This window comes from Camelus bactrianus, chromosome 34 (assembly GCF_048773025.1).
Source record: "Camelus bactrianus isolate YW-2024 breed Bactrian camel chromosome 34, ASM4877302v1, whole genome shotgun sequence".
Lineage (NCBI taxonomy): Eukaryota > Metazoa > Chordata > Mammalia > Artiodactyla > Camelidae > Camelus > Camelus bactrianus.
In genome coordinates this window covers 4,371,156-4,397,796 of record NC_133572.1, presented here as the reverse complement: position 1 = coordinate 4,397,796, position 26,641 = coordinate 4,371,156, and the positions used below count along the sequence as shown (strand labels likewise).

The following is a 26,641-nucleotide window of genomic DNA, read 5'->3' as shown; positions in this document are numbered from 1 at the left end:
CATTCAATGTTTGTTGATTGAATGAATGTGACATATTGGTGAAATCTGTTGTTTGTGGGAAGAAGACCCTAGAAAGGGTGTGTATTGGGGTGATAGGACCAGCTCACAAGAGCAGAAAAGCTGCCAGCCAAAAGTCATCCTCAGGAGACTGCAGATACCCGGAACTTTCTGGAGGAGTAATTGGGGGTCTTTTCAGCATGGAGACTTTTCTCTTTTAGTATCAAGAATCCAAAGAAAGACTTTCGTCAGGAAAGGGAGCAGCCATGGTCTGGAGGCAACAGACGTGATCTCGGGCGTGTCACTTACCCATTTAAGGCCTCAGTTTCTCGTCTGTGGATGCACGTACCCTGGGCTCCGTCCTGTGACTTTTTCTCTTCCCTCTGTACTCCGACCCCTGGTCTCATTCAGTGTCATGCTCTCGATACACTTAAGCAGCACTGACTTCAAAGTTCCTGTCTCCAGCCTGGCTCTCTCACCTAAATACTCTACCAGGAACTCAGGAAACTGAATTCCTGACCTTCCCACCCAAGGTCTCTTCCCCCTGCGGTCTCTCCCATCTTCGAAAATGGCGGTTCCACCCTCCCAGTTGCTCAGCCCCCAAACCTCAGCATCCTTGATTCCCCTTTTTCTCTCAGACCCCCATCCCATCCAGCCACACACTGTAGCTCCGTCTTCAGAATACATGGAGAGCCCCTCCACCTCCATGCCACCCCCACCACTGTCCCCATCGTCTCTCACCCGGATGATCATCACGGCTTTCTAACCTGGAGCCCCCGCTTCCACCCTTGTCCCCTGGAGTTCGTCATCAACACAGCAGCTTACTGACCCTTTAAAAATTGAAGTCGGCCACTCATGTCACTGCTCTGCTCCAAAGGCTCGGCTGGCTTCCCATTCTGCTCAGATAACACGTTAAGTCCTGCCCGTGGTGTCTGAAGCTTTGTGCGATCTGTGCTCTTCTCCCACTGTTGGCTCTGCTCCAGCCACCCTGGCCTGTGCAGTCAGACTTCTGCCCCTGGGCCTTTGCATGCACTGTCTCTTGCTCAGAATGTCCTCTTGGCTCCTTCTGTCCTTCTTCTTTTCCCTGAACACACCTCCAGCATCCTTGTATGAAACAATAACCCTCACCCCTACCCCTGGTCACTCCTATCCCCCTTAACCCATTTTGTTTTTTTTCTAAGCACTTACCTGTATCTGAAATACTAGGTATTTACTTATTTGCGTATTTGTTGTCTGGCTGTCCCCAGTGTAAGCTCCATGAGGACAGGGACTTGACCTGCTTGGCTCACTGTATCCCCGCTGCCTAGCACAGTACCTGACACAGAGTAGGAGCTCGGTAATGTTTGCTGACTGACCAAACGACCTCCTCACGGGGTCGGTGTAAGTGACCAGTCTGGGAAATATGAAGCTTTATACATATGCTGGGTACAGCTTCATGCCAGCTCCTTCTGAAGCAGGTTGACACAGACCCCTTCTTGCTCCTTTGCTAACTCTAGGAGTGGCAGTGTTCCCCATTGGAATTGGGGATCGGTACGACCCAGCCCAGCTGAGGACCTTGGCAGGCCCAGGGGCCAGCTCCAACGTGCTGAAGCTCCAGCGAATCGAAGACCTCCCCACCATGGTCACCCTGGGCGACTCCTTCCACCACAAGCTGTGTTCTGGTGAGTCTTACGTATCTGTTGTGTCCCTCTTAACACAAAAACAAAAACAAAACCCATTCCAGAGACGTGGGGTGCCCAGGCACAAGATTTGGCCTGGAGTGAAGATGCTTTCTTAGACCAGGACCTGTAAGTTTCTACTCGTGGGAGGTCGTGTGACAAACCTCCAGGAGGCCGTAAGAAAGCTGTGTGTGTGGGGGCCTTCTTCCATCCCAGCTGTCCGCTCAGATGTGAGAGAAAGCCCACGCCTGCCTGTGCAGAGGCTGTCAGACCAAGAAGTGAGGACGGAAGCAGGGACCCCCAGCATCCTCAGATCAGGGCCCTCTTCCCCGTGCCATCCTCACCCGCAGCGTGGGCAGAGAGGGCTTCAGGAAAGCAGCAAAATTCACTGTAGAGCACGGGGAGTTGTATTCAGCATCTTATTGTAGCCCAGAATGGGATATAATCTGAAAAACCATATGAGTCACTTTGCTGCACATCTGAGAACTAACACAATATTGTAAATCAGCCATAAACTTCATTTAAAAAAAAAAAGGAAATGAAGGGCGCGAGGGTAGAGCTCAGTGGTGGAGCGTGTGCTTAGCACGCTCAAGGGTCAGTCCCCAGGACCTCCGCTAAAATAAATAAATGGAATTGCCTCCCCCCCAAAGAAAAAACTAAGAATAAACTAATTTTTGTAAATGAAAAGATAAGGGAAAAAAGAAATACAGCAACATAGACTCTGCCATCATATTGCCATCATTTAAGTTGATTTAAGATGAGAATCTTTTTTTTTTTAACTACACCTTTTTTTTTCAAACCTAGTTTTACGTATTTTCCTAATGTAATTGGCTGTGGGTCAAAACCCAGTGCAGAGTTCTCGCCCTTCTCGACGAGCTGAGGGCTCGCCTGGGAGGAGTCTGCAAGCTCCCTCTCAGGCCTTCAGCCTCTTGCCTCGTGCCCCTCCGCTCACTAGGCCCCGGTCTGCGCAGGAAGGGGGAAAGGGAGGCGGGGTTCGTGGTTCCTGGCGTGCTGGCTGTGCTGTCACTAGCAAGCACCCGGCATGCCCGGAGGCCCGCGCCACGTCCGCCCCGCATCTCGTGCGCCTGCACCCCCCGCCGCTAAACCCACGCACAGTCCTTTCAGAGTCAGTCCGACTTCGGGGCTGGCCAGGCGGCCCGCGCGGATGCTGCGAGCAGCTCGGGATGTCTGGGTGGTGGGGAGCGGAGGCCTGACTTGGGTCTGTTTCAGAGTTCGTCAGAGTCTGCGTGGATGAGGACGGGGGTGAGAGGAGGGTAAGCTCCTTTCTGTTAACTTTGAAGGAAAGATCTGGAATGTGTGCTGGGGCCCTTGTTCCCAGGTTACCTTTTCCCACTGTGGTCTTGGTCCATTGCTCCCTCTGACCATTATAGCTTGTTTTTGGGGGAAGTGGGTGGTGAATCTCATCTCCGGCATCCTGTCTTCTTGCCATTTAGGCCCACGTCCTAGTCTCCTTGTCTTCTGAGGGGTCAGTTGCCTGGTGGATGTCGAAGTGCCTCATTCTAGTCCCTGCCTGAATCTGCTTCTTTCTCTGCAGCCCGGGGACGTCTGGACCTTGCCGGATCAGTGCCACACAGTGACCTGCCTGCCAGATGGCCAGACCTTGCTGAAGAGCCATCGGGTCAACTGTGACCAGGGGCCACGGCCTTCCTGCCCCAACAGCCAGTCCCCTATCCGGGTGGAGGAGACCTGTGGCTGCCGCTGGACCTGCCCCTGTGAGTCCTTTGTTTCCCCAGCTGGACTGTGTTAAGGGAGTGGTGCTTTTAGCCTGACTGTGCAGAAGGTGACCGCCCCAAAGCCCCCTTTCCCTCCCCACCACACTGCCTGTGCTGCCTCGATCCCCAGTCACCTGTGCGGGTGGAGGCCACCGGAGCCTGGCTGAGGGCGAGGGACGTTAGTGTGGCCTCGCTGATCCGCTGCCTCGGCCTCTCAGTTCTCGGGTTTCCATTCACCCACTGCTGTTGATGTGGTCATGGTTTGGCTGGAAAACTCATCCCTAACTCCGTATAAGTCCAAGAATAGCTTTCAAATCATGCCTTCCAGTGGGGGGGTTATGGAATCATCTGCTGTAGCTGCAAGACGGTTAGTCTTCCCAAGTGGTGTTTTAATAGGAACCTTGAGGACCTGCTGACTGTGTGAGTGAATGAGTGGCAGACGAGTGGCGTGCTGAGACCCGACCATTTGTTTTGGCTTCAGGAATATTTCTCCTGCACCATCTCTTCAGGGATCAAGTTGACATGGCCACTTGTACCATTAGTCACTTGGCAGCTGAAAGGACTGTGTTCTTTACAGTGAGATCATGACCTCATGGTTTCAGCGAGTCGTAACACCCCCGGAACTTAGCTTTGTTTCTTGGGCCAAGGCATCCTTGCAGGGTAGATCATTAAATTTTCACATTTAAATGTTTTGGAAGTATGGTTCTGTAATTTGCCACGTTTTAATGTAATACTTGTCCTTTTAAACCTTCTCCAGGAAAATATTTAATGGCCAAGTGTCATTTCCCTAAGCCACTCCACCTCCCAGAATCTCAGTTTCCTAAATCTGTAAAAAGGAGGAAGAGACCGCATGGCTTCACAAGGGCCATTCAGCTCTCAGCGTTGGTTTCCCGTGCGCGACTTGGGGACACCTGGCTCTCTGCACGTAAGGGAGTTTGGACGGTATCATATCCATTGTGTGCTCTCCCCACCCAGGTGTGTGCACCGGCAGCTCTACCCGGCACATCGTGACCTTTGACGGACAGAATTTCAAGCTGACTGGCAGCTGCTCGTATGTCCTGTTTCACAGCAAGGAGCAGGACCTGGAGGTGGTTCTCCATAGCGGTGCCTGCGGCACTGGGGCGAGGCAGGCCTGCGTGACAGCCATTGAGGTGAAGCACGACGGCCTCTCCATCCAGCTCCGCAGCGACATGCAGGTGAGCAGCGCTTTCCGAGGGCCCCCTGGAGAGGCAGCAGCAGAACCTTGGGAGAGCCACGCCGACGTGGGGGCAGCTGGTTTTGGCTGATGCTTCCGTCAGGGACTCGGCCTTCTACCTGATTAGCAGAGCACGACCTTCGCAGGGGAGGGCTTCCCGCCGTGCCCCTTGTGCTGGGACTTCATGTTGTTCTGGGCCCAGATTGGAAGAAAGGGTCAGTTTCAGGTAGCATTAAATTGTGAATTTAGTGCCAGTTTCTGGCACTAGTAGAAAATCGGGGCTGACGGCAGTGCGCGTTACCCAGCAGACGTCATGAGCTCAGTGCCTAGGGCCTGCGAGCCTTCCAAGGGAAAGTATTTAGGGCTTGGATCAGGGCCCGTGAAAATACCTCGGGTCCAAACAAAACGTGTGGCCCCCAAATTTGAAAGGAAGACTGCAAAACTGATAAAAGTCTATGTTTAATTAGACGTTTACAAGAGGTTACATTATGCCGACTTCTTCACACGTTCATTTAGAAATTGTAAATATTCCATCACGCAAAACCAACTCATAGGTTAGATCTTCTCACCTTGCAAGAATTCTTGAACAGGCTCAGTAATTGCTGGAAAAAAAAATCACAGCTCATCATGTATTAAATGGGTTGCTCGTAGCCAAAAATTTAAAAATCAAAAGGCTAGAAAGCCTTCCAAGTTTTTACAGCAAAAATTATATTCCTTGTGGGATGTGAGTTCACTTGAATATGTTTGATATGATGTATATAGTGGTGTCTCCGAAGAGCCAGTGAGCAAAATAAGATAAAATGAGATTAAAAAGCAAAACTCTTAAAGCAGTCCTATTAGACGTTCCTGGGGCCGGGGCCCTGATGAGCTGGCAGAATGGTGATGTCCCCAGCCCGTCTGGAGGGGTCATCCTTCCCTGCCGAGTGTGTGTAGACGCAAGGTTCCCCTGAAGCCCGGGGCTCTTGGGTTGCAGATGCACGGCTGTCTGTCCAGCACTGTAATAGCCTGCTCTCCTGCCAAGCTCTGCAAAGCCCTTTTATCATAGAAGAGCTGCTGACAAGCATCCGGGTCTGTGGATAACGGCAGAGTCGAGTGTGTAGGGCCCGCTGGGAACTTCAGGAAGAGGCTAAGAGTGAAATCCTAGGAGTCCTCGTTGCCATGACTCTGGATGGGCTGTTTTCTTCTTTGGGCAGGTGGAGGTGAATGGGAGACTGGTCTCTGTCCCTTACACGGGTGGGAACCTGGAGGTCAGTGTCTATGGGACCATCATGTATGAGGTCAGATTCAACCATCTCGGCCACATCTTCACCTTCACCCCCCAAAACAATGAGTTCCAGCTGCAGCTGAGCCCGAAGACCTTTGCCTCGAAGGTGTACGGTCTCTGTGGTAAGGACATCTTCTCAACTCTCCTCTTTAACATAAACCCTCCTTGCTCTGTTACTCGTCCAGTAGCGAGGTTCAGAGGTCGGCAGGGATGGAGAATGGCCGGGTCTTAGCATCAAGGGGTTGGTACCCTGGCCTCCCAACTGTGTCTTTCCTGTTTTTCTAGGGATCTGTGATGAGAACGGGGCCAATGACTTCATGCTGAAGGATGGCACGGTCACCACAGACTGGAGGACGCTGGTCCAGGAGTGGACGGTACAGCAGCCGGGGCAGACGTGCCAGTCGGTTCCCGAGGAGCAGTGTCCTGTACCCGGGGCCTCTCCCTGCCACGTCATCCTCTCAGCACTGTTTGCCGAGTGCCACAAGGTTGTGGCTCCGGCCACATTTCATGCAATCTGCCAGCAAGAGAGTTGCCACCAGGAGAAAGTGTGCGAGGCAGTCGCCTCTTACGCCCACCTCTGTCGGACCAAGGGGGTGTGTGTTGACTGGAGGACCCCTGAGTTCTGCGGTGAGTCTCCATGGGTGCCCCTGAGTGCTGTGCAGACCAGCTGACAGCTGGCCTGCTCACCCTCTCTGGGCCTCACATTTCTTTATTTGTGTAATGAAAATCAACACGGCTGCATTTCCTAAGATTCCATAGGATCAGATAAGATGGCAGGTGCATAAGCATTTGGATGTAGAATTCCTACGTAAATGAAAGCGTGGTCCTTTCTATAAGTATTTCTGTAGTTCACACAAATGTGATTTTAGTGTGTCAGACACATCCAGCCACCAGCAAGGTGCAGAACGACCAGTCGCGTTGAAGCTGGAATCTCAGCAAGCTTCAGCAAGGGCTCGCAGAGCAGGCCAGGCCGGGGTGGGGTTTTGGAATGTGAGGGGAATTCGCCATCTGAACACCACCTGGGCTGCTTAGTTCCAAGCAGCCCAGGATTGCTGTGCGGACACCTCCCCCAGCTCGGCTTCCTCGCTTGGACTTCACATTTACGATTTACCGTGTGGGGGATCCCCAAACTGAGTCAGATGTGGCTCCTGCCCTCAGGGGGCGCTGAAGGCACCCTCGGTTTCTAATGTGATCCCTGATTTTTTTTTCCTGAGGGAAATTAGTCCGTACAAGCATCTCGGAGTCTCACGGCTTACTGTTCTAGTGCCGTCACAGCTTCCGCCCGGGGCTGGAGGGCTGCGCGCCCTGTCCCAGCTCAGCTGGGCCTCAGCTATTCTCCTCAGCTTTCTGGGCCTCAGTGTCTGCATCTCAGAGTGAGCTAGTCGGCCTAGATGACTCCCAGGCATCTTCAAGTGCTGGCTTTCTGAGTCCGTATGGAAGATGCTGCCTCCTTCCGGTCTGCCTGCAGGGGGAAATGTTAGCTTCTGAGTTACTGACCGCACCTTCTCTGCCTATTAATGTCTTTATCTACCTCCTGGCAATTTGTTGTGCATTTATAGGAAAATCCTCGGTGCTCTAAATCCTTGGAAACCTCTCTACCATCTGCCCTGGCACCGTGAAAATGGGAGGGCGGGGCTGAGCAGGACCCGGCTGGGGGAAGTGGGCCCTTGGTACCTTTTCTCCGAGGCAGCCCTTCAGAGCTGCGGATCCCTGTCTGAGTTCAAGAGGATTTTTAAAGCATTAAACATACCTGCATTCAAAGAAAAGAACCATGAAACTTCCTAAGGGCACACAGGTTCACATCGTCAGCTGGGACTCAACTTGGCTGCACGTAGGCGAGAAGTGAAGTTCTCTGTCCCACAGCTGGTCAGAGGGAGCTGGCTCCAGCTATTTCTGGGTCTCAAAGTGGAGTCCGGTTTTTCGCTCCACCCTCACCTGGGTGTGCCCTTTCCTCATGGTTTAGGAGGGAGCTCTCCCCATCACATCCAGGTTCCAAGCGGCGGATGAGAGGAAGGAGGGAAAAGGGACGAAGGCACAGCTGTCTGACAGGAAACCATCCCCGGAAGCTACCCTGAGAGTCTGCACTTGTTCACTGGTCAGAGCTTAGTCACAGGACCACACTTAGCTACAAGGGAGGCTGGGAAATGTCACCTGTGTTATGGGCGGTCACGTGCCACCAGCTTAAAGGCCTATTTCTACGGACATCGGGGAGAGTGAAAATCGGTGGACCCCAGCCGCTTCTGCCGCAGCGAGGTTGTCAGAGGGTCCCCCACCTTGAGTCGCTGTGCCTGCTTCTGTCTGGTGGGCGCGGACCCTCGAGACTGACCCCCTTCTCCCCCTGCAGCTGTGTCCTGCCCGCCGTCCCTGGTGTACAACCACTGTGAGTCCCGCTGCCCCCAGCACTGTGAGGGCAATTCCAGCTCCTGCGGGGACCATCCCTCGGAAGGCTGCTTCTGCCCCCCGCACCAGGTGATACTGAAAGGCGGCTGTGTCCCCGAGGAGGCCTGCACCCAGTGTGTCGGTGACGATGGAACCCGGCACCAGGTAGGGGCCCTGCTCTCTCGCCTCCCGCGGGGCTGCTTCCCTCTGGGTTCAGTAGGGGGCCGTGCTCACCGGTGACTGGCTCCTTCCAACCCTGGCAGCAGGGGTCTCCGAGGGACAGGGTGTGTGGCATAATGGCTTTGGAGTCGGACACATCTTGGTTCAAATCCCAGGTCTGTCATGTGTTAGCTGTGTGATCAAACACCGGACGCATCACTGCTACTATTGATTTTGTCATTACAGTCCCGTAAGTCAAATGCTAGGAACCCAGGAGGGGGTGGGAAAAGAGTATTTTACATGGTGGTGTCTACCGTCATTAAGACATGGGGTGTGCCTTGCATTGTACCAAGCATGACATGTTCATTATTTCAGCGTTTTTCTAAGGTGTGTTTTGCAGGCAGGGTATTAATGGTTACCTGTGGGCAAGAAGGTTTAAAGAACACGAGCTAATAAGGAAGTGAGACTGGTTTTTTTATTAGAGCTTTTAATGAGCTCAGGTACATTGCAGGTGTTGAAGAGCATCTCCAGCTTCTCAGACTAATGAGACCATGGAATTGTCTGTGTGGTGGAGTGAGTGTGAGCATCAGTGTGTGTGTGTGTGTGTGTGTGTGTGCGCGCGCGCACGCAGCATCTCCTCGGACTAGGGTTCCACAGGACACACTGGTGTATGTTACATCATCTCGTAAGTACAGAACATCTACGAGGAGTCGAAGGCTTGGAGAGCTTGGTACCTTGCCCATGGACTCAGTTTGTAAGTGACGGAGTTGGAGGTTGGAGTCAGTATTTGAAGATCTGTCTGACTCCAAAAGGCTTGCTCTTTCTGATATATGAAATTTCCCTTTTGCTAGGTCTCCTTTGGGCTGATTTGCTTGGAAGTCATCCATCCTTTCAGCCTTTTAGGAGTCATTATTTTGAAAGGCTGTTTACCAAACTCCTTCATCTTGGCCTCAGATGGCAGTCCTGTCTCCAGAGTTGCCAACATTACACTGTCAGGCCTGGGGCAGCGTGTGTCTGTGGACGTGTGAATGTGGGGAGTGGTCCTGTCCTTCATCCTGGAGGTGATACCGCAGAGCATGGTAGAGGGGAGCACGTTTGGCTTCTAGCAAAGGAGGATGTGGTCCATGATCGTGGTCTGCACCCAAGATCTACCATCCCCACCATCACCCAGGAAGCACCTTAATCCCTAAGTCGACCAGGTGGGGTGACTTAGCACTATGTTTAATCACTACAAGGAGAACTCATGGTGACGCTAGCTAACCAACCCGGGGAATGATGAAAACAGTAATTCTAGTAATAAACTATTCTGTTCCTGACATAAGCCAGGGAACATCCATTTCATATGATTGTCCGCAAAGCTCCGTAGGGTAATTATCACACGTTCCATTGAACGGATGAGGAAACAGGCTCAGATGACATGAGGTGATAACACTGGGATTCCGATTCACCACTCCAGGTCGCCCCACAGTGTCCTAGCCCCGCCACTGGTCTCTCGGGGACTGTGAGCTGAGCTCTGAGCTGCCCGGGTGTCCGTGTAAGCAGGACGTCCGTTAGGCTATTACTTGGATGGTTCCATCGACTCTGTTTTGTTGTGGGCTTTGTCCTGGTGGATCCTGTTTGTTCTCACAGGGTAACAGGTAAACTAGGAGGGAAGCCCAGTCACCCTCTACTGCTGGATTTCAACTGGACCATAATATTCCCCAAACAAGTGGACAAAACCTGACCTGCAGAGCTCGTGGCTCCCGCTGGGCTCAGGTGACGTGCACCACTATCACGTGGTGTGACACCCAGCGGTAGCTTCAGGCTGGTGTTTGCTGTTGGTGGCAGGGTGTCCTCAGAGGGAGGCAGAAGTGGTCTCCACTCCTCTTCCTTGGCATCTGTGATGAGAAGGAGGCTCAAGTTTGCATTTCTGGCTCCATGAGTGTCAGATGTCTGCAGGGTCCTGAAAGCAGGAAGCTTGTGAATTTGATCTTAGGGTCTCCACCCCCCCTTCCCCACCCCTCCCCTCTGACCCTCTTCCCCTTTCGCTGCTCCTCTCTCGTCCAACACATTGGAACATGCCTCGGAGTCTTGTGAAGAGTGCATCCAAATAGTGCAGAACTTTGGACACAGAAAAGTCTCATAAATGTATTTTAAAATCAAGTGACATAAAACTAGTTAATAAAAAACTATGCAGGGAACACAGCCGGTTTTCGTTGTTTCACAAAATACAATTTAAATGGACGAAAACAGATATCCAGCCATCTGTGATTTCAGCTTTTACTTTCAAAGCAGAGAAAGAATCAAACCCTCATATGAAGAACATTTCCATTAAATGAATTTTCTTTAAACTGAGAAAGTACAGCCTAGAAAACTTTTCCTCGGGGAAATAAACCCAGGGTATAAATCTCCTGCGGGAACTTTGGAAGGCAAAATATTTACCAGTTTCCATAGCTCTTGTTTATTTTACAAAATGCACTCTGAAGATGTGAGTCTTTGTAGGGGCTCAGAAGGGATCCAGGGGCCCAGAGGCTGTCTCGCCATCGGTGATGGGGGTGGGGCTGGGGTGGGGTGCCACCAAGTGCAGGGCAGTCACTGCTCCTGCTCGGGTCCACGCCTCCCTCACCCGGCCGTCGCGCCTGAGCCTCCGTTTCCTCTCTGGTGCCTGGTGCCCCGCGGGCTCAGCGCTGACGTTAGATCGCGTCTCCCCGCAAGCGCGGGCCGTGGAGGGCGGCGCACGATGGCTTGCCGAGTCCCTTCTGCGACCTCAGGCTCTGGAGGCTTCACGTGTCCCTTGCCGCGTTCTCTGCAGGTGTTCTTGTGTCATCGTTGGTCAGCCTTTAACTCCGGCCAACTCTCTCACCTGTTCTCCTGCCCAGGTACAGTCACGCCTGGGCCCCCCGGAACCCGGGGGCAGAGATGGGGCTCCCGGGGGTCGGCTCGTCCTGGTGCAAGACTGCCACCTGCTGGCCGGTTGGCTGCACGACCCGCCAGGTGTGCGGCTGGAGAGCTGGCTGCCGGTGCTTCTAGCAGCTTAGCCCTCGCCAGAAAGGGCTTTTTCAGGGGCCATAGGTTCTGTCTCCTGCCTCATTAAAACTTACTGGGAAAACAGAAATCCCTGAAGGAGGAGGTTCAACACCTGCTCTTGGTCATCTGTTGTGATGTTGCCCAAGATAGTTGGAAAGTCGTATTATTTCTTTCTGAATTTTCAGTGTCTAAAGTTCAGTTTTAGAAACGGGGAAAAAAAACCCCAATATATAAATATATATCTCCTTTCTTATCTCATCACTTTTTCCATTTAAAACTCTAAATAAAGATGCCACGATTTACCGTTTTCTGGGCATCAACCTTCAGTGTAAGAGAGCAGGGAGGAGGCAGGGTGGGGATGGGAGAGGTGCCCCCGCGCTCCCCGACTCTGCCCGGGTTCCCTGTTCCGGGCCTCTGAGTCCAGCGCCCTGTGCCCCTCCTGGGCCGCCCCAGCCTCTTGGAGAAGCTGGCACAGCAGCTGCTGCGGCCTCTCTTCTCGTTTCCTTGTCTTCGTCCCACCCTCTGCACCTGCTCACTCGTGCCAAGCTTGTCCCTGTTTAACTCCCTTCCCTTTGAGGCGAGTCCTGCTTGCAAAGCCTCAAGGCTGCGTGTTGCCCAAGTTCAGCACAATCTCTTGCAGTGGACGGGGAGGACCCCCAAGGGCGTTTCTGGAGTTCCTCTCCCTTCCCTTTGCCCGGCTCCTCCCCTCCCTTCACAGGTGTACCTCCCTGAGGCCTCTCAGGAGCCCCCACCCCTAGGGAACTCTTTTTTGCACTCTAGGGCTCTTTTATTTTTTATTTTTTTAAAAATCAGGTTTATTGAAGTAGAGTTTACAGACAGTAAATAGCACCAAATATAAATGTACAATTTGGTGGGTTTTGACAAGTGTGCACCCAGAAAACTGTTGTCACAGTCAAGATGACAAAAATCCCTGTCACCTCCAAAAGTTTTCCGATGCCCCTTTTTAATACACCCCGACCCCCATCTCCCACCGCCAGGCAGCTACTGGTTTGCCTCCTGTCACCATAGATTCATTTATGTTTTCTGGAATTTTATAGAAGTAGAATCATGCAGTGTTTATTCCTCTTTGTCTGACTTCTTTCACTCAGCATCACACTTTCCAGATCCGTGCTTGTCGTGTGGTCCAGGGTTTATTCTGATGGCTGAGCAGTATCCCGTGGTGTGGCCCTGTCGCAGTTTACTGATCTCACTCAACTTTTCACGGCTGAGTCTTACTTCTTCGGCTTACACGTCAGTCACTTTGAGGGCTGGGACTGTGTGCTCAGTGCCGGTCCCTCTCACAGCCCCACAGCGTCCGTGCCGTGCCCGGTGGTGGCAGTCTGGAGAGAGAGAGAGCACGTGGTGTCCGGGGCCACATCCTGGCTGTGCCAGCTGGCCGGGTTCCTTCCCTGAGCCTCAGAGTCATCACTGGCTGATATAGGTCACGGTCGTATTCATCTGCAGGGCTGTTGGAAGGAAGACACAGCGAGTAAGGGAAGCACCTCGAACGTATTTAATGCTACTTGTTACTGGGAGGCAGCAGAGCCCAGTGTTAAAACAAAGGCGGATTCTGCCTCAAGGTATTTTTAAATTTCTTCTTTGATTTAATCGTTGACCCACTGGGATTTTAGCAGCCTGTTATTCAGTCTCCATGCAATCTTTTTTTTTTCTCCACGTTTCTTTCTGTGGTTGCTTTCTAGTTTCATGCCACTGTGGTCAGAAAAGACACGTGAAATAATTTCTATCCTCTTTAATTTGCTGAGGCTTCTTTTGTGTCCGCGTATGTGGTCTATCTTAGAGAATGTTCTCTGTGCACTTTGAAAGCATGTATATTCTGTGCTTTTTGTTGGGGGAGGGTGGATTGTGGGTCCCAGTGTCTGCTCTGTGCTGTGACGACGTGACCCCTCGCAAGTGCCTCAGTTTTCTCACTTGACAAGTGGGTACAATAGTAAGAATGTCTCGGTCGCAGGGCTGCGGCGGGGATTGGATGAGTGATTTACGTAAAGCCCTTAAATCTTGCCACGCAGCACCTGCCCTCGACGGGCGGGGGCTGTCGTGTGTGTGGACTGAGTGGAGGGTGCCAAGGGGCTGCACCTGAGGTTTAGTCCCTCCGAGGATGCAGGGTGGGCAGCTCGTAGGAGGGGGTTTACTCGGCGATCACTTGTTTCCTTCCTCTCAGCTACTGATGCTGACCGGGAAGCCGATGGAATAAGCGAGATCTTCTTGACCTGGGAACTTTTTAGTGGACTTTGAGCTGCTGGATACGAATGCATTTATTCAGGGGCGATTTAACCATAGTTTCACGTGATGGCCGAGTCTAGAGGGAGACCCCGTCTGGGCTCTGCTGTCACTGCCTCCCGTCCCGGGCCATCCAGAGAGGCAGGCGGGCAGGAGGGAGCCAGGCAGCAGCGCAGTGGGGTGCGGCCCCCTGACCTCGAAGCCCTCATGTAGTGGGGGTGCGTGCAGCCCTGAGAGCGTCGCTTTACCACCTGGGAGGAACCTCGCCTGGAAATGCACATGGGTCTCAAAAATCACACCCAGCCCCAATAATGTCACGATTCTGAAAGTTTTGCTGTCCCTGCTTCAACTCTCCCTGCTCCACAGTCTAAAATCAACTGCAGAAATGCTTGGAATCTCTCCAAGCTGCATCCCAGCCTCTCCTTTGGCTTGGGAGGTGGCCAGCGGGCTGAAACGGGAATTCGCACTTCTGGCCTTGCTTGGTTTTAGAGCCACCATCAGAGAAGGCTGCAGGAGAGCTCCACGTTTTCTGAAATCTGGGGTTTGTCCTTCCTGAGGGTATGAAGCGGTGGGGGCTGGTCTCCCCAGGCGCCCCTGGTGCCCCTCCTTCTTGGGACCCCACAGCATCTGTCAGCCTGCCCGGGTTCACCTGCGGGGCTCTGACACAGGCGTGGCTCAGGCTCTGCCCCCCATCCCAGGAGACCAAGCCAGAGGTTGGGGGGACCCGACTTCCATGAAGGCCTGGGCTTTGTGTCCCCAGTGCCCTGGTTCCTCTCTGAACCTCCTTTCCCCTCAGTTCCTAGAAACGTGGGTCCCGGACCACCAGCCCTGCCAGATCTGCATGTGTCTTAGCGGGCAGAGGGTCAACTGCACGGCACAGCCCTGCCCCACAGCCAGAGGTGAGTGCCCCTCCCCGAAGGGCGCCCCGTCTTCAGACCTGGTGGACTAGGTCCAAATGTGGATGTCTCCTTGCCAGCCCCGCCCTCTTCGCCTCTCTGGGCTGGGGTCCCCTGCCTGCACGTGGGGTGGAGCTCTTGGGGTGAGCCTGCCCCCGTCCCCACCTTGGCCCTCAGTCTCGGTCTCCTGAGGGCACACAAGGGGGACAGCAGGACACAGTGGGGAGACCCACGGTCAGAGGGCCCACGCCCGACTCCTCCCCTGCAGGGCCTGTGCTGGGTGCCTGTGGGCCAGAGTCCACAGCGTGTACCGTTACCCACTTCCCTGACCCCTGCGGCCTCTTCTCCCCCAGCTCCCGCGTGCGGCCCGTGTGAAGTGGCCCGTCTCCGCCAGGGCTCGCGCCAGTGCTGCCCCGAGTACGAGTGTGGTACGTGCCCCCTCCCCCCGGCCTTTCTCCAGGTCCCTCCCCAGCCCCGCCCCGGGGAGCCAGGGGTACCACCGATGCCACCGATGTCACGGGTGGTTGGGAGCAGGCTGTGGACTTTCCAAAACTTGGAGAGAGTAGCCTCTGGAAAACAATTTGCTTCCTAGAAAAACCCTGCAGGGACTTACTGAGTGTAAGGTTGCAGAGCATGAAAAGCGGTGGGGTACAGTGTTCCCAGCAGCGCTGTCTGCAATAGCCAAGATGCAGAAGCAACCTGACTGCCCATCGGCAGATGCCTGGTTGAAGAGGATGCGGTGTACACTTACCATGGAACACCACTCAGACATTAAAAGATGAAAGTTTTGCCATTTGCAACGACATGGGTAGACGCGAAGGGTAGCATGCTTAGTGAAGTAAGTCAGACGCTAGTGTGTGGGATCACTTACGTGTGGGCTGAAACATGCGGCAGACTGGTGAACGTAACAAAGAAACAGAGTGACGGGTACAGAGAACAAAGCAGTGGTGGCTACCAGTGGGGAGACGGGGAGGGGTAGGGGGTTAACGGCTACAAACTACTGTGTATAAGATAAGTAAGATACAAGGATGTACTGTCCAGCACAGGGAAGGCAGCCAGTGTCTTACAGTAACTGTGACTGGAGCAACAGCCTTTAAAAATTGTGACTCACTGTGTTGTACGCCTGAGGCTCACATAATGTTGTGCATCAGCTCTACCTGCAGAGAACGGAGTGATCACTGGTGGGAGGAGGGCGAGGGATTTACTGAGGAACCAGTCCTGCCAAAGTGACCGCAGAGGAGGCCGCACATGGGCACCGTGGTTTCAGCAAGTTATTTGTCAAAGGGGTTTGTTATAGGCTTGCAAGTTACATTGTGCAAAATGGGCTGAATAACGGTATAATTAAATGAATCCAGAGCTGATGGAATTATGCTTAACAGGCCAGAAACCTCTAGCGCCCTGTCCCTGTCCTGTCCAGTGTGTTTCTGATTGTACAGATGAAGCCATAAAGCACGGGCAAGTGAAATTTGCGGCCATACGAACCTTTGAGGGAGAGCAGATGGATCAAGGGACAGACTGAGGATCTAGAAAAGAAATAATCTGAGATAGTTCTTCTTGTTTAATTTTTTTTATTGAGGTGTAGTCAGTTTACAATGTGTCAATTTCTGGTGTACACGATAATGCTTCAGTCACACACGCACATACATGTATTCATTTTCGTATTCTTGAGACAGTTCTTCATGCTGATGAAATTTATCAGGGATAAGCAGATGCCCCCTGGTGGGATGGATCTGCCTTGAGAGCAATTTATGGAAAGTAAATCTTAGGATGTTCACAGTAGAGGGAACTGGGGGTCATTTAGTTCAAGGCCCTCATTTGATGGATATTTTTAAGCTTCTCCAATGTGCCAAGCACTTTGTCTTCATTATTTCACGACATGGAGACTGACCCTGTGAAGTAGACATCCCACCTTACAGAAGATGATCCTGAGGTCCAGAGTGTTCAAGTGACTTGGCCGAGGTCTGGGGTCCCTATCTGTCTGTCATCAGCTCTCTCTGTCTGCATCTCCACCTCCATCTCATCATCACCATGTACGTGAAACCGGAGAGGTCCGTGTGAGCAGGGATGTAGTGCAGAGGCCACTCACAATAGGACAAGAGCAGCCTCGCTGAGCGGTGTGTGCATCCCTCTCTCCCGGCCCTCAGTGTGCGACCTGGTGACCTGTGACCTGCCCCTGGTGCCTCCCTGTGCCGATGGCCTCCAGCTGATGCTGACCAATCCCGGCGAGTGTAGACCCAACTTCACCTGCGGTGAGTCCGCCCTCCGCAGACGGGGAGGGTGGGGTGCGGTCCCTCTCTCCTGTCCTGTGTCTTGTGAGCTGACTCTGGGCTGGGGGTGTGTCTGGAGCAGAAGGGGCGAGATCACACCTGCCCGGAACCCTCTGAGAACCTCCCAGCTGCTGCTGCAATGACGGGGCCCCGAGTGTGGGCGCGGTGACAGGCTCCCCGCTCTTGGGCCGTATGAGGAGGCAGCGGGCCCGTGACGAGGTCTCCATTTACTCCCATCCTCCCTCCCGGAGGCCACGGAGCAGAGGGCGTGTTCCTGCGGTTTGTCTTCATCACTGGATCTTATTCCCAAACAAATTTGTAGATTTTTCTCCCTCTGTATGTTTGTGTATTTGATTTCTAAATACTGCAATGTAAGCATTGGGATGGACTAAAGGCAGACATGCTAAGAAACCGAATTCTATCCAAATTTAGCTACCGAGAACACCCTCCTCTTGTCCTGTGGATTTAGATGCTCACCTGAGTCCCTAGATGCACGCCCTCAAGTGGGGGCCAGCACGGTGTGTTTGAAGGAGGCTGGGGACAGGCAGGCGCAGGGCGGGATTCGGCCTTGATAACGTGACATTGCGGATTGGACAGGATCGCTGTCTTTCTTTCATTCAACGTTGCTGGAGGACCTGAAGCTGTAGGGTGTCACTGCTGTAGCTGCTAGGGTGGGGACAGGGTCACGCAAGCCGCCAGCCTGTGCGAACACCAGCCGGCACCTGCGTGCCCAGCCTCTCTGGTCTTAGGGACTCCATGTCTGGCACCTGTGGGAGTCCACAGCCGGAAGGACCCAGCTGGGAGACAGTGGAGGGGGCACTGAGCAGCCTTCACCTCTCCTCCATCAAACTAGCCTCACATTTCTCCTACTGATTAATGTCCTTATTTTCCTGCAGACGAGCTGGTTTTCAGTATGACTGGTTGAATATCCCGCAGCTTCTGAGCAGGGCTCGCGCGCATTTCAGATTTAATGTCCAGGAGCTAGAGTTCCCTGGGACCTTTCGCTGAACACTTGGGAACCCGGGCTGAGTGCCGTGCCCAGTGTGCAGGACCAGGGCATCACCTCATGCCGCCCCTCAGCTTGCAGGAAGGAGGAGTGCCAAACGGGGCCCCCGCCCTCCTGTCCCCCGCACCGGACACCAGCCCTTCGGAAGACCCAGTGCTGCGAGGAGTACGAGTGTGCTTGTAACTGCGTCAGCTCCACCGTGAGCTGCCCACTGGGCTACCTGGCCTCGGCCCTCACCAACGACTGCGGCTGCACCATGACCACCTGCCTCCCTGACAAGGTAGGGGCTGCTCACCTCTGGCTGGCAGATGGCCAGACACCTGCTCCTCCTGGAAGATTTGCCTCCCTGCCTGAACCGAGTGCTGTGTGGCCTGGCGGGGGCACAGTCAGCATTCCGCCTCAGCCTGAACGGAGGTCCGGTTAGCTCAGGAGGTAATTGCAGAGGGTCTGCTCTGCTCTCAGCATGGCCAGGCGCTGAGGTGACAAACAAGGTACAAGACGTGATCCTCACTTAAAGAACTTCTCTGTAGGTTAACTAAGGAAATAATATGATCGCTTGCATTATTTAGAGACTAGCTAATGCTCATTTGTTAATTTCTATCTACCCATCCATCCAATATTTACTGAGCAGCTTCAACCACTCCTGATGGGACAGAGGGCTATGCGTGGGTGCGTTCCATGTCCAAGGACATTACTGGGTCTGAGAATTAGGGTACCACTCTCCATGTGACACAGGAAGAGGTTAAATGCAGTTAAGGCAGCAGTGAAAGTGGATCGAGGCAGCCCGTGTGTTAAGTCCCCGCTCAGTGGGCCGCGGAGGACTCACAGGGGGCCACTCCCGGGAGACTGGAGATGGCTTGTCTATGGCTCCTGGGCTGGAGAGGGATGAGGGCAAAATCTGCTGCATAAGCCACCCATAAGCCTCCCTCCATGTGGGCAGAGACCACGTTGTTTCGTTTATGGCTGTGTTCTCAGCGCCTGGGTGGCTTCCCACACGTGGTTGGTGCTTCCTGAGTGCGGGCACTCATGGGAACCCCGTGTCCGCAGGTGTGCGTCCACCGAGGCACCGTCTACCCCGTGGGCCAGTTCTGGGAGGAGGGCTGTGACGTGTGCACCTGCACTGACCTGGAGGATGCGGTGATGGGTCTCCGTGTGGTCCAGTGCTCTCAGAAGCCCTGCGAAGACAGCTGCCAGCCGGTGAGGGGGGCAGAGGGGCTGGCACAGTGTGGGGCAAGGGGACTGGGAAGTAGGGGAGGAGTCCCAGGAACGGGCAGGAGGGCCCCTTTAGTAACCTCTGGTTCAGGCCCAGAGGTGGGGGTGAGGAGGGGGTGGGGCTGGGTGAGAGGAAGGAGCCCGAGGAGAGGGCTGCGGGCTCTGCCCTCTGTGATTCGGCCCTTGGCTGATGGCCACGCCTGCTGCATGGCCTCGAGTCCAGAGGCCTGGGGAGCTGATTTACGCGGAGACGTGGATTAACTGCCTAGAAAAGGGGGCTTGATTTTTTTCCCCTCTCTCTTCTCCCTTCAGAAGAGATCTTTCTCTCTAAGGAGAAACTTTAGATCTAAACCTAGTACGGACATATGTTCTGGATTTTCTGAGACTGTCGCAGCGTCAGTGGGCCATAGCGTTTCTATGTGACCTGGTGATTTTTCAGACCGTGTTTATAATCGGAGGTACTGAAGCCAAGGCATGTTTATAAGTGGAGGTATAATTTGGGGGTTTTAACCCCCGAGCTCAGTTTTTAATTCTTCTGGTCGTGGCCCGCCCCCAAAGCTCCCGCGTGTCCTGGGCACTTTATTCCTACACGTTAAAGAGTGAGCAGACTGGAGAACAGGAGCAGGCGTCTGCGGGGGGGACTGTGGGCCGAATTCCGCTTGCTGGTTTAATGCTGTTATTGTTACTGTTACTGTGTGATTATCAGTAGACGACGATGATAAAGGAAGGCCAGGCGGGGCAGGCAGGTCCACGCACCTTGTGGTGGGGACGCCCCTGGTGCTGTTTTGGAAGCGTGTGTGGCTTGGCGATGGGCGGGACGGAGGGCCTGAGATCCAGGCCAAAAATGGGGGGGTCCATTCAGTTCATCTCCTTTGCTGGTACTGAGAGGAGCGGGGTTGCCAGGCACCCTTGGGAGCAGATGACGCTGTGGTATCCAGATGTGCCTTGTGAGAACGCCGAGTTTTGGAAACCCATCCATCTCCTCCCACCGGCCACGGGAGGCAAGGGAAATACGCTGTCAGGAAAAGAGTGCAGTTTAGAGGCCGTTTTTGTAAAACTGGCACCCAGTGTATTTTGTGCAGTTTTGATTGCAGAGAACACAGAGCACTCAAGCTGGTTAAAATGCAAAGGGGATTAACGGGGAAGGCAGGGGCCCCTCAGAAACGGACCGGGGGTGTGTGGGTGCACACCACGGTTGTACACATTTTCTCTCCCTCTGTCCCGTGAGGCCCTGTCTCTGCTTCTCTGTCCATTCGGCCGGCTCCTTCCTGCAGGCCAGGGAGGAGGCTTCACTTTCCCGCAAATTCCATTTGCACGTGGCTTTACTGAGCCTGGACTTCAGCGCATCGTGGCTTTTCAGACCCCGAAGGCATCCGTGCCTTGGCCCTGTGCTCCCCCGTGGCTGTTTCTCTCGTGGCATCTTGTTTATCCCGCCTGTAGAAGACGGTGTGTAGACCGTGCCATCCTGATTGGTTGGCTCCTCCAGAGTTGCTAGGACATCACAGAGGTGCGAATCGTGACTAGAGCTCAGCAGATAACAGACCGAGGACAGCTCACCGGGTGCCGCTCTGACGTGGCTTGGGCTGTAAGCAGGTCCCATGGAGACAGCGTGAAGTCGAGCCAGGTCTCTGGGGCCTCGCGCTCCGAGGCACCAGCTGAGATGACACCAAGCGCTGTGTGCGTCTCCGGACTTGGCCCTGCTTGTGGATGTGCTTGGGGACCAGAGTGGGCTCGGCTCCCCTGCGCGTCCTGAGCAGCTGCAGACACCCCTTCTCTCCAGGATGCAGTGCGGCCCTGGGTTCCCGCCCGGCCCTGGGTTCCCGCCCTTTGGCCCCTGGGACTCCCTCACCCGCCATTGCTTTGCCTGTTCTTTGTACGTGGCTTCAGCCTTCAGTAGAGGGTTTCAATCCAAGTTCCCAATGCTTTGGCTGGATTGGAGGACCTCCAAGAGGCAAGAGAGCCTGGCCGACTTCACACTTGTAGGATGCTGGTCTCTCTGGCAGGCTTTCTAGGGAAGGTTGGTCTCTTCTCCCTGTGCCCTGTGATCTATCAGGCAGATGTCAGGTAGCCAGCTGGGGAAACCCAGCTCTGCACGCTGGGCAGAGGTGTGGGGTCATCTCGTACAGGCAGTGAGCCCTGTTAGGGCAGAGTCCAGACCCCAGGCATCATGCATGCTCTCCCCATCAGTGCGGGGCCTGGATTTGGGCCGTTGTCAACGTCAGCTCAGCTCGCCCACTGCTGCCGAGTGTGCGCTGAGCTGTCTTCAACATGCCTGTGGCCTGGCTTTTGGCCTTAAGTGGAAGTTTTTGGAGGGCAGGGCTGTGTCTCTTCAGCAGGTGCAGGAGCTTCAGTGACTCCGTGGTTGACGCTTCCTGACCACTTGGCACGTCCGTGAGGCTGGCGGAGGACAGAGATGCAAACATCCGGTCCCGCTGGCTCTCTGCAAGCCCCGGGCTCCGTCCACCTGCCGATGGGACAAGCACGCCTGTGTCTGTGTGGCCGGCCTGTCCTGACTCTCTGCCCTTCGTGTTTTTCCAGGGCTTCGATTACATCCTGCACGAAGGCGAGTGCTGCGGCAGGTGCCTGCCGTCTGCCTGCGAGGTGATGATCGGCTCACTGCGGGGGGACTACCATTCTTCCTGGAAGAGTGTAGGTCTGGGTCCCGGGGTAGGGGGAGGAAGATGGCAGTGCCCTCACCAGCATGGCTGTCCATCCAAGGTCTAGTACTGGCCTGGATCCTGTCTGTAAAACAGAAGCATGGTCCCTGCTGTTTGCTTTTCCAGCAGGGAGTTTGATCTGGCTGTTGGTTCATCCAGATGCCAGCTGGGATCTCCGTGCTCCTGGGGAGCTTGCTTACGTTGCCCCTGACTTCCTGTCTTGTGGATTTCGGGAGAAGCCCAGTTCCCTCCCTCTGAGTTCTGGGAACCCCTGGGGGGTTATGTTCTCCTGTTTACCTGGGCACCTGAGGCCCTGCTCCCCGATGGCGGGCGCCCGGCATGCTGGGGGCCGGCCACTCCGCCACGCCTCGCAGGCGGCCAGTGCTGCTGGCTGCGTGGTGCCCGGGCAGGTCCCTGCATTCTCACTGATTCCCGCTGGAGATGTTCATCCCCCAGAGAAGCAAACAGCAGTCTTCTTCCCCGAGTCCCTGAGCTATTTCTGCATCTCTGGCTGTGGCACCTGACGGTGCTGGCAGCCCCCCGTCTCCCCGCCCTTGTCTCCTGCCAGGCCTCGCCCAGCCAGATTCCCTCCCCCAGAGCAGAGCAGTGGGGCTGCTCCTCATGGTCCTCAGGCTCTCGCTTTGGCTCTGGATGCTCATCAGGCCATTTTCTGAAACACAGAGGGTCCCTCCGCGGGTTTTAGTCCAGACGCCGGGAACATAGCAGGTCTTTTATCCTGGTCGCTGAGGACGATGTGGGAGGTGCCCGGCCCCGGAACCCGCAGGCAGTCAGGTATTGGGAGGTGTGAGATGCACCTGCAGGCCCTCCCCATCTGTGTCCTCCAGTAAGACCCAGACACACTCTGTTCAGAAGGGGGCAGAGGGCACCTCTCCTGTCCTGGATGTGACCATCTCCTACCCCGGGCCATCAGCCTTCTCCTCCTCCGTGAGTTTTCCTCAAGGCTCCCACCTCCTTCCTCGAATCCCGGTTACCTGTGGATTTATTCTCTGCCTGTGTCCCTCCTCCCCACCCTTTTAGCTTTTCCGCTCCCCATCCGTCCTGGAATCTGGCAGGTTTTGCCTCTCCTCCCCGGGTCAGAGGCCACTCCATCCTGGCGGAGGCTGACCGTTGGTCCCTTTTAGGTGCAGTTTCCTGCCCCCGCCCCCCAGCCCCGGGCTCTCATGTCCCTCCAGGGCTCATTCAGCCCTGACCCGCGTCAGTGTGTATGGAAGAGTTTCCTTCCTCAGTTCAAGTTTCCATCTTACCTACAAGACTTGGGTGTCAGCAGTGGCTCTGCTGCTGCTGGGGGCTCAGGAGGGCCGACAGGAGTGGGTCAGGATGGGGCCCCTTGATGCAGCCCGTGTGCGAGGCTCAGCAGGTGCATGATCAGAGTGGGGTGCAGCCCGTGGAGGGAAGGTTTGCTCGGGGTGAGTCAGAAGTGGGGGTGAAAAGAGGGGCTGCAAGCGTGCAGCGCTCTTCTCCTCGTCTGGAAGGAGGAATGGGGCAGCGGCTGAGAGAAGTCGTCCAGGCCAGGTGCACCTGCTCCTGCGTCTGGGAGCCGACTTACACAGACCGTGCTCCGGGCGCAGCCTCTGCAGGGACTTTTCTGAACTGTGTTCTGGACACTCGGTGCTCTCTGACTGTGCAGCCAGCCCTTGAGGGTCAGGCCACTCGTGTGCAGCCTGGAAGTTCAGGGGCAGATTGCAGGGCTGAGGGTCAGATGCCAGCATCCCGTCTCTCGCTGTCTCCCTGTACCAGAGGGCAGCAGCACGGGCTGGGTGGTGGGCTGGTTCCCCTCCACATCTCCCCTCCGCATTCCTGGTCACTCAGCTCACAGCTGGGCTGGGGGTGGGGGGAGGGTCCCCAGTGCTTCCTCCAGTGGTTGAAGAACCTATCCTGGGGGCATATGTGACTCTGAGCTAGGATCTTGGTCAGAGCGACTCTGACCCAGACCGGGTGAGTGCCGGTCACCCCCACTGTGGGCTTCACCCTGTGGGCAGGGCTTAGCTGTTAAGCTGGGGCTCACCTCCAGGGCACAAACCGGCTCCTGAGGGAACAGCCCCCTCCCAGTGGGACCTTGGCCCCCTTCCCGACTGACCGCACTGCTCTGACTGCAGGTGGGCTCTCACTGGGTCTCCCCCGAGAACCCCTGCCTCATCCACGAGTGCGTCCAAGTCAAGGAGGAGGTCTTTGTGCAACAGAGGAACGTCTCCTGCCCCCAGCTGGCCATCCCTACCTGCCCCCCTGGCTTCCAGCTGAGCTGCAATACCTCAGACTGTTGCCCCACCTGTCGCTGTGGTAAGACATGCGGCCTGGGCCCCGCAGTCAAGCCTCTCTTTCTACCAAGGACGCCCAGATCCTTGCCTGTTGGGCAACTCAGGGAAATGGGCAGGATCAGATCTCCGCATCTGTCCCTGAGGCTTTGGGGAGAAAGCAGATAAGACGAGGGAGATAAGACAATGTCCTGAAGGTCATCACTGTGCCCCAGCTGGCTTTGTACCTTGTCTCATGTCATCGTCACGGCAGCCCCGCGAGGTGGGTACCGGTGTGCTTCCCTTCACTCCCACGAGTGGTGCAGCTGGGACCGGACCCCGGCTTCTTGATTCTAGAGACACCTTCTCAGTCATCCTGCTGGGGAAGGTGTTCCAACTGCCTGTCCGCAACCCCACCAACCAACCAACCAACCTACCAACCAACCAACCAACCAATCAACCAATCAACCAACCAACCAACCAACCCATCAACCAACAACCCGCAGCAGCAAACAGCTCTCAGCACCACCTGCTCTGAAGTCTTTGTGTGATTTTATCTTGGGACTTAGTTTCCAAAGTAGAATTTCATTCTTTCATGAGCCCAGACATCCTCCCACTCACCCCTTAAGTGGGAATCATTTAGACAACTGCCCTCCCCTTGAGGACTCCAGGGTGGGGAGCAGGCAGCAGTCCTTCCTCAGCGAGGCCACTTGGGCTCTGGCAGCAGGACCCACGGTGCCTGGCGTGAGCCGGAGGGGGACAACCGGCAGATGGCGGAGGGGGCCCAGCTGGGAGGAGCGCCGGGTGGTGGGTTTTCCCGGGTGTGTCCTGCACACTCATGCCCTGTGCCCCTTTCTCCCCAGAGCCCACGGAGGCCTGCATACTCAACGACACCATCATTGGGGTAAGCTGCCGCCTTCTCCAGGGCGGGCTGGGGGGCAGGGACAGGGTGCTGGGGGAAGGGTGTCATTATGAAGTGGAATGAAAGGAACCAGGGAGACCTACCCCACCCTCACTTTCCCGTCCTCCAGGGCTTTGCAGGCATCCTGGAGCCCACCCCGTAACTCTCCGGGGCCAGGGCCCTGCTGCCGAGCACTCACCTCCTGGCCCCGACCCCAGGCACGCGAGCATTCCTTCTGTGCATGTTTCATCCTGTCCCCTCTCCCGCTGCCCCGGCTCCCTCTCCGCCGTGAAAGCTCCCGCTCTCTCCAGCGCCATCTTTGAGAGGGGAGGGTGGGGAAGGGAGAGGGCCACTTGGGACAGGAGGAGAATCCGGGTGATGACTCGAGGCAGCTTTGGGCAGCCGGGCTCCCATACCTGAGGCAGATGGCTTACGGGACGGAGGGCAGTGGGAGGGTTAGGGGTTGGGAAGCCTGGGAAGCCTGACCCTGGTCCCTCTCCTTCCAGCCCGGGAAGAGTCTGATGGTTGATGTGTGCACGACTTGCAGCTGCGCCGTCCAGGAGGGGGTTGTCTCCGGGTTCAAGCTGGAATGCAGGAAGACGACCTGCGAGCCCTGCCCCCTGGTGAGAGAGGGTCATCGGGAGCCCAGGGGTGGGCTGGGTACTTGTGGGACCCAGGCAGTGGGACCTCACTGGGGTCTTTACATAAAAGCGTTCGTGATTTTTCTGATGATGAACGTTATTTGACAACTGTAATGAAGAGACTAAAAGTCACCTACGCAAATTGCATTTCTCAGAAGTAATTACAATTTAGTTTTGCCAATGTGAAACATTTTCTTCCTGTGTTTTTAAATAACACAGTGTTTGCAAGGCTGGTGACACCGTATTTGCAGTTCCGTAGTCTCTTCTGCACAGCGTCTTGAAGGGCACCATTACCACTCTTAGAAAGCGTTAAAAATGAAAGCCAACAGCTATTTATCACACTTACTAATTAGCCCACAAATGCTCACCAGATGCTGCTATGTGCAGAGTTTTACACAGCATTCCTCGGAGCGGGTCTGTCTCAACGTATATTATTGGGCATTGAGTTGGTTTGAAATAGTTTGCCCTGTTTGTGCCAGGTCACGATGACTGCGTTTGCTCTGAACACCTCCTGAGGGCAGGTTCTGGGAGGTGAAATCGTCATTTTCTGGTTTGGTAGGTGAAAGGCACATCTCCGTAATCGTGACTTAGCCCCACCTCGCAGAGCTGGCTGAACGCCCGGGGGGACGCCTCGGGTTCTTTGGCAAGCTGCTCTCTGTGTTGGGAGCTCCTGCTGTTTTAGAAAATGCAGTAGGTTGGATGAGTGTCCTGTGAGCTGGGTGCACAGAAAGCAGTAATGGTTCTTTCAGACGGTCAGGCAGCGGGCGGGGTCTGGGCGGAGCCCCGGGAGGCATCCTTCACCAGGGGGGCTGCAGAGCGGCCAGCGAGGCGGGGACCCCGGGGCGGCGGGCAGGGGCGAGGCGCGCCGGTGCTGGGGTGCTGTACGCGCTCGACGACAAGGGGATCTCCTGCTTCTCTGCTCTTCCTGGCGCTTGGCGCCGAGTCGTGCTCCAAGTAGGGGCTCAGTAACACACACGGGGGTGAAGGGGCCCACAGGAGACAAGGCCGTTTCTCATACAATGGTCCAAGGAGAACATTCCTGCCTCAATTAGAAAGAAGCCAGCTGAGTGTGTGTTTTTCCTTTTTTTTTTTTTAAATCCCAGGTGTTTTAGGGTTTTGGGTGCAGCTGTGTGTGTGTGTGTGTGTGTGTGTGTGTATGTAACAAGCCCCCTAGATACAT

General features: G+C 55.0%; 1 protein-coding gene across 3 annotated transcripts in view; it reads left to right on the top strand.

Moving 5' to 3' along the window:
• VWF (von Willebrand factor) overlaps nt 1–26,641 on the top strand; it is a 114,414-nt gene that overhangs the window by 79,225 nt on the left and 8,548 nt on the right. For 2 of the 3 annotated variants that reach the window (XM_074357439.1, XM_074357438.1), the window contains 16 exons: nt 1,494–1,658; nt 2,886–2,929; nt 3,211–3,388; nt 4,364–4,584; nt 5,777–5,969; nt 6,133–6,474; nt 8,192–8,391; nt 14,426–14,528; nt 14,879–14,953; nt 16,670–16,774; nt 17,873–18,078; nt 18,846–18,995; nt 21,549–21,659; nt 23,785–23,965; nt 24,783–24,823; nt 25,327–25,443. In XM_074357439.1, the coding sequence (XP_074213540.1) occupies nt 1,494–1,658; nt 2,886–2,929; nt 3,211–3,388; nt 4,364–4,584; nt 5,777–5,969; nt 6,133–6,474; nt 8,192–8,391; nt 14,426–14,528; nt 14,879–14,953; nt 16,670–16,774; nt 17,873–18,078; nt 18,846–18,995; nt 21,549–21,659; nt 23,785–23,965; nt 24,783–24,823; nt 25,327–25,443 (2,432 nt within the window). Of the gene's footprint in view, nt 1–1,493; nt 1,659–2,885; nt 2,930–3,210; nt 3,389–4,363; nt 4,585–5,776; nt 5,970–6,132; nt 6,475–8,191; nt 8,392–14,425; nt 14,529–14,878; nt 14,954–16,669; nt 16,775–17,872; nt 18,079–18,845; nt 18,996–21,548; nt 21,660–23,784; nt 23,966–24,782; nt 24,824–24,950; nt 25,040–25,326; nt 25,444–26,641 lie in introns of those variants that run through there. The other variant, XM_074357440.1, reaches the window with a different exon arrangement.